Consider the following 7,184-nt stretch of genomic DNA (forward strand, 5'->3'; position numbering starts at 1 on the left):
TTGCTGAAGCAGTTGGTTCCAGACAGGGGCAAAAATAGAGACGCGAAAGAAATTTAAAACAGCATTGCTGGTTATTTTTCATGTATGACATAATACTCTTGTACACACAGAGTCCCATGAGTTAAAGAAAAAAAAAAAACATAGCTCCCTGTTATCTTAAAACCATTCGGTATCTTAAAACCATTCAGCTTCACTCCATACAGCCATGCCTCTGTGTAGAGTAAGAAAGAAATGCGTAACAACAATCTATTTTTAAGGTTTCTGCCAGATGGGTAAACACCTCAAACACGCCCACAGATACTAATGAAAACCACCTTGGCCTCCTTCAGGAAGTCATTCAACACTTCACAGAAAAAATAGGAAGTTGTTGATAAACCGCTTGCAAGAACTACTTCCTGTAGGAAAAGTAATTACAAGACTTGTTTGCTGGACAATCAGTTAACTTTTCCCCACACTACAAAATGTGAAGTATTGCACGACCTCTGTAAGGATTAAAAGCCTAACGCTGAGTTAAAATGGCCCACGAACAATCCCGAAATCGAACTGAGCCCGTACGCATTTCAGCTTTGGGGAACCGTCGCCTGCTCCTCCCGTGGCATATTTTCTTTTGCCTAGAGAGTGATCCACTATCTTTCTCCATAGTTCACTGAAATGTCAACCAGCAGCTGGCTGACAGGAAGTGGTTAAAAAGCAATGCAGTTGACATCGCCACAGAAACCAAGCAAGTCTCTTTGACTGCATGCTTAAGAATGGGCTAAAGCCTACCGCACAACAATGCCGGGATGACTCAGCTATGACCACTTAGGAACCAGGCAAGTCTCGACTAATAAGTTCTATTTAAGTAGCAGTTTCAGTAAAAAAATAGAATTAGTTTTACCAGCTGGATAGCAAGCATGTTTGAACTCACCGGCCAAAATCATCTGCATTTTCATTAACAGAAAATTACACTCGAGAGTCCTACTCATAACAGCAAGATGAATGCTAATGAGTGGAAATCATACGTTGGCCATTCGTGCATAAAGGGGACTGTTTATCTACATGACAGACTGATTTACCAGAATAATTCTGGATCACTCGACACTACCACTCTCACCCTCCTTCAATAGGCTCTGATAGGTGTGTGGCGTGTATCTGGCCTCTATACACATAAGCACACGCATTTATTAGGCCAGACAGGTATTTCCCCCCTATCCTTACTATTTTTTAATTTATCTCTTTGCACAAACCACTGTACGTGTGGTGCTTTACCTTTTGCTTAGTGGAAGCGACTAAAATCCTTACAGTATTAAGTACGAAACTCACTTTTAAATTATTCGGTTTGCAATGTAGCGTATTATGATAACTATAACCATAAGGCTTACTGACATCTGGAAAAAATCTAATACTGTTACCTATTCTGCAAAGATCTTTCTAGAGCCTGATTACCAGACCGTTCATGGAGTGGCTACAGAACAAATGGAAACAAAGAGCAATGCAGCCAATCCAACAAAAAAGCTGAATACTTGGAAGAGAGACCAAAAATCAGCATAGAAGGAACCACATTAAATTTATTTAGCATCAGGAATCTCAGTCCTCATGCTCTGAGCAAAAACGTAAGGTATAACTAGACAAGACATGATTTTAACAAGTTTGCACATATGAAATTGAACTTATCACTCAACAATGAAAAAAGCTTCTGAAATACAAACTTGTTACTTAAAATTAATTCTCAAAAATACTTTGGATTTCTTAAACATACAAAGAAAACGTTTTGCTAGTACTTAAAAATATTGGGTGTTTTTTTTTTCTTACAAATCTTCACGAACTCCAATGAAGTTGGGGGATCTCACCTGTAGATAGCATTAAACAATCTTTTAAGAACCAGAAACGTGCTTCAGAAGTGTGAACAGAGCCTTTGGAACTGTCCTCATTAGCCTCTCCATACCACGGCATCACCCAAGGAAAGCCAAAAGAAAACAGCCCATTAAGCTGTTTAAAATCTCCCAAGGTCAGCATGTGACCCAGCAGAGAGAGGTTCAGAAAGTACAGCCTTTATTTTTATTCCTAACAACCTGGTTTGTTTCCACTCCTTTCCCCTTCAAGACACATCCTTCACAGCTAGCAGCTCTTTCAATCATTTACTTTGGATGTCTGCTCGAGAACAAACGATCTTGCACATGCAGATGAGTTTGCCAGACTTGTGTGTACTTTCCAGTCTCAGGCTCTTTATTGTTCTTGCTGAAACCTGACCCTTTGAAATGGATACCAGAACACCAAGAAAGGACAAGAAACTTGCAGGAAAAAAGGAAAAGATTTTTTTTTTTGTGATAATAACGAAGCTGCACAAAAGCTTTCCAAGATCAAAACTTTCACTCTGATTTCACCTGAATAAGCATAATTTAAAAATCAACTTTTTGTGTAAAGACACTTTGTATCTCTTAAGTTGGTCTACTTTCTGTAAAAAGGACAGCATTAACAAAAGCATTTGTAAGAGTAAAACTTAAAAAGCAAGCATCTATTTTTCAGGTTTCGTAAGTTGTTCTTTAAGAGCTTTCACTAACACAGTCAAAACAAGAAAGTTTGCTTTTCATTTCAAAACTCAGTCTGTGCTTTCCTCAAGGCCCAATGAGCTACCGATCTCAAATGGCATAAACTCGCATTGTTCCAAGAAATTCTACTTGTGCCCACTGAAGTTCACACATTCTAGAATATGCTGATCTGTTAAACTGCACCAAAGAAAATACCACATCTTCGACATCTTTAGGTAACGCTCATTTTTGTTTTCCTAACACAAAATGATAGCTTTCAAAAGTAACATTCAGGCTCAAGTAATTTCAGATAGCTTCTGTAACCTATTTTTGGTTTTTAAAAGTGACACTGATTTCTCTGTATGGAAGCACCACCACTATAGGAACAAGAACGTTTTAAGAAGTTCTGCAATATCCATTCTTACTGCAGACAACGTAAATTAGTTTTAAAAGCTACAAGCTCAAATACTTCAATCAAATGGAGGTATTAATGACAATGTTGTTTTTTAGCAAGAAAGGTAGGAATACAGACGTTTTACTTGGCAGAAACAAGTTTTACATAAATAACATACTATGCTGCCCCTCCCCTCTCCCGGCCCTGAAAATGACACACAATGGGTTATTTAGAGCCTTCCAGTTAAATAAAAAGTTCAAAATATAGTCAAAATATTTGAGGGCCAATTATGTGTCATGGTGGGCACGCTTGCAGAAAGAAGGACAAGCTCCTGCTGTTTCAGAAATGGCAAAAAAGAAAACGCTCCCTGATGGACTAGCTGTCAGATGGCTGGCATATGTAACCCCTCCTCAGTTACAGAAAAGGTGATACTAATTTCACTGCGTGAAAAAGCCACAGCAGTAGGAACAAGAAACAATGTTAGAAGTTCTGCAATTTCCCTTTCACTGCAGGGAACGCAGATGACTTAAAAGTTACAGACCCAAGTACTGCAATCAAACACATATTAACTTCCTCATGAGTGGAGTAGGCAGCAATGTTTTGACTCTGTACTTACACAATTGTACTTATTGACAAACCAAGAGGTCCTGATATAGTCTCACTATAATAGTCTAAAGTTAATCTGTGTTTTAAATCTGTATCATAAAAACAGGTAAAGTGTATTTTGACCTGAATGAGAACTCCGGCAAGATCCAGCAGATCCAAAGGTCATGTTTAAAAATCACAACATGCTTTTCATTGATTTTTTAGTATACAATATAATGGACAACATTCTTCAGCTGAGATTTAGATAGGATAAATATTCACAGAGCAACATACAATTTTCAGAAACAGTAGTGGTGATGTGGGAGAAATTCCTCAATGGCAGGATCTCCTCTCCTACTATACATAAGGAGTGTGTTTTTAAAATACGTATTTTAAACGCAGTGAACTTTACTAAAATTCCAAGACCTTGGAAATTCCAAGACCTTGGGGAAAAAAAAAAAAGAAAAAAGAAAATACAGCTAACTGAAAACAAGTTTTACTTACTTAAGAAAGTATCTCTGTCCAGATGGTGTCTTTGCCATCTCCCAACCTGGTGGCAAAGGTACATCATCAGGGATCTCAAAGGAAGACTGGCGGAGATGTTGAGAAGACGGAGCTCCGGGTCCAGTCACTACTCCAGAGGGTGTAAGCGTCCCTGGAGAAACGGCTCCCAGCTGCAGCGATGCTGGCGAGGAATGAGCTCGGACATGCTGAGGGGTCAGGGCTCCTGCTGTCCCTGCATCAGTGCTGGCCTGTCAGGAGTGAACGTATTCCCCATCAGATTTTTGTACTTTAGCAGAAATACATCTGTTAGAAGACATTTCACATTAAGTGAATCTTTCAGAAGAAATTCTGAAGTTAGTCATTTCTAATGCTCTGCTCGTTTTGCAGTTGTTGCTGTTCAATAGTCTTGAACTGGGTTGGTTAACTGGCATAAGTCCTTGCAAAAGTCAGTATTAACTATAAATAACTCCTTTCAGTTTTATTTTGAAAACTAAAGTTCTTAATCCTTGGTGCGGGCTTAAGAAGAAACCACGTCTCCAGTCAGCAGACCACCCACAGCACGCTGCGTGGTTCATTGCTGGACTGCACCCACCCATTCCCATCGCACCCCCGTCCTGCTGGAGGAGTTACTTTCCCACTCTCCTTTTGAAACGGGGGTGCAGGGTGCAAGGACACCCCGCACACACCCTCCACACGGCTTTAGGGGATTGCACAAGGAGAAAAGCAACGCAGGCAGGCCCACTGACTGCAGCGAGCTCCGAGAGAGGAAGACTCCTGAACTCGACAACAACAAAAAGGTACACAGGACTGAATAGAGAATTCCCTAACCCTCGCACAAACTGCACTTTAATGGTATCGGGAGCTTACAAAGAGCCTGCCCGAGCTTTATCTAAAGCAAGCTTCCGTGCACGGTGTAACCGGTCAGTCAGAAGTGACTCACAAAACCATTCACGCGAGCCGCCAGTCTGAGGTGCCCACAGCTCCTCTGCCAGTAGTAAACACGCGTCCACCATGAAAGAGAAAAAGCAGCTCTAAAAACTGGATTAAAACGCTAGCTTTTCTATACGTTGACAGATTAATTAGTTCTGTAGATACACCAGAACAACATGGCCACCTACAATAAGATGCACGGATCAGCCCTTGCCACACCTCCCTACGCAAAGGATTGCACCATACACGAGGCCCCATTTACAACTCGTACGGAGGCTTTCCGCTCCAGCTGTGCGTGAGCACACTCCAAGCTTCACACGGTGCACTGGAACCGAACTGCCTTACTTTGGGATATAAACACAACACGCAAGTTGCGATTCAACTGAATTTGGGGTGCTTTAGTTCTTGAGAGTTACAGAAACGTGAAGTCCTCTCCTGTTCAACTCTATTGTTAGGGCACAACTGAACGAAAAAGGGAAAATGAAAGCGGTCTCTTAAAATACAATGGCCAACAATGAAGCAAATGATTCTCTGGCTTCAGCTGAATTTCAGGTTTATGTTTTAGGAAATGCTGACAGAGATGAGGGACAACGGCCCAGCTGAGGAGCAGGCGTTACAGACATGGGGTAACGTACCCAGGCGAGACAACACCAAGCTTACAATCACAAGCTGGGTGAACGTCCCGCAAGTTCAATGCGTTTCGAAGGCCATTTAGCTACAGTTACTGCACTGAACACGACACAGCAGCCGTTGAGCGTGGGCCAGTTCACGTCCGTGCACAAGCACAGCGCGACGGAGCTCGCACAAGAGGGAGAGAACTCGGCGCAGAAACTTTCCGATCCCGTCCCGGAGCCCGGCGATGTCAGCCTGCAACTCAGGAGCAAGGGAAAAAACTACAGAGGCAACTCGGCCCCACCCCTCTCTATTTTCTTTTCGGCCTCACAACAGAAAGGCCGGGCTGATTTTCGACTGTTTGGAAAATGAATCAACCCCTAGGCGAGCCGTAAAACCCCCAACCCCAAACCCTGGCAGGATCACGGAGGGGCTGGCCGACCCCATGGAAGGGCAGCCTCCCTCCTGCTGCCCTCCCCAGGGGCCAAGAGGCGACCAGAAACCCCATTTATTTCCCCAAACCCCATTTATTCCCCAGCTGGGCCGCCGAGCCCGGCCCTCGGTGACCCCCTGGCGGTGGGCACGGGCCGTGTCCCCCCCCCCCCCCCCCCCGCACATTTGGGGCGGCGCCGTGCCCCCGGCCCCGGCCCTGCTCGCACCGGGGGAGGGAGGGCTCAGCCCTCAGCCTGCCCAGGCGGCGAAATGGTGGAAGCGCCGCTCCATCCATATTGTTTGGGAGAGGCGGAGGGGGGGGGGGAGCGGAAAAAAAAAAAAAAAGTTTGGCACGGCCTCCCACAGACGGGGCCGAGCACGGCGGGGCCGGGGCAAGTTTGGGGACCCCCTCCAAACTTCCCCTCAGGAGGAGGAGGAGGAAGGGGGGGGGGAGGAAGGAAAGCAGCCAGCACCCCGGGGTCCCGCACCAGCCCCTTCCCCGCAGCCCGGGGTGGGCAGCACCGGGACCCCCCCCTCGGGCCCCCCCTCACCTGCCGGGAGTGGGCTTTGGGCTCGGGCGGCTTGAAGAAGGAGTCGGGCAGCTTCCTCAGCCGCATGGGCAGCGTGTGCGGCACGTTGGCCCCCTTGGGGTTCATGACGGCGTTGAAGAGCGCCTCCAGGTCGGTCTCCGAGTCGCCCCGCACATGGACGATCTGGTGGCCCGCCGGCGGCGGACCCCCCCCGGGGGGCTGAGCCCCGCCGCCCGGGGTCCCCCCCGCCGCCGCCACCACCACGGCTCCGGGGGGCTGCGGAGGAGCCTGCTGCGAGGCCGGGGGCTGCGCTGCCGCCGGCGGCTGCTGCTGCTGGGGCTGCTGCGCTGGGGGCTGCCCGGGATCCATGGCTCCGGCGGGACGCCCCGGCGCTGCACGGCGCGGGGCTCGGGCGGCTCACAGCCCGGCTCGGCGGCCCCGCATGCTCCGCGGCTCGGTCCTGCTGGCTCCGGGGGTTTCGTTAAGCCCTGAGCGGGGAAAGCCGGGCGGCCCGACGGCTCTGCTCTGCCCCCCCGGCCCCGGCCCGGCCCAGCCCGGCCGGCGCCTCCGTCCCGGCGGCGGAAGCGAAGTGGCGGCGGACGCCAAACAAAAGTTCGCAGTTACGCCCGCCCGAAGCGCTTTCGGCGCCCGGCTCCGCCCCTCCTGAGCCCGCCCGCACCGGATCCCACA

The 7,184-nt window shown here is 47.5% G+C and overlaps 1 protein-coding gene across 8 annotated transcripts in view; it reads right to left on the reverse strand.

The window, feature by feature from the left end:
* YAP1 (Yes1 associated transcriptional regulator) overlaps window positions 1-7,142 on the reverse strand; it is an 88,212-nt gene extending 81,070 nt beyond the window's left edge. For 2 of the 8 annotated variants that reach the window (XM_048078179.2, XM_048078180.2), the window contains exons 1-2: window positions 6,516-7,141; window positions 3,991-4,238 (exon numbers count right to left, since the gene is read on the reverse strand). In XM_048078179.2, the coding sequence (XP_047934136.1) occupies window positions 3,991-4,238; window positions 6,516-6,863 (596 nt within the window). In that variant the 5' untranslated portion in view covers window positions 6,864-7,141. Of the gene's footprint in view, window positions 1-3,990; window positions 4,239-6,515 lie in introns of all 8 variants that reach the window. The other 6 variants (XM_048078181.2, XM_048078174.2, XM_048078175.2 and 3 more) reach the window with 4 other exon arrangements.
* Between the last annotated feature and the right edge of the window lie 42 nt (window positions 7,143-7,184).

The sequence above is a fragment of the Anser cygnoides genome, chromosome 1, assembly GCF_040182565.1.
Source record: "Anser cygnoides isolate HZ-2024a breed goose chromosome 1, Taihu_goose_T2T_genome, whole genome shotgun sequence".
In the NCBI taxonomy this organism is placed as follows: Eukaryota; Metazoa; Chordata; class Aves; order Anseriformes; family Anatidae; genus Anser; species Anser cygnoides.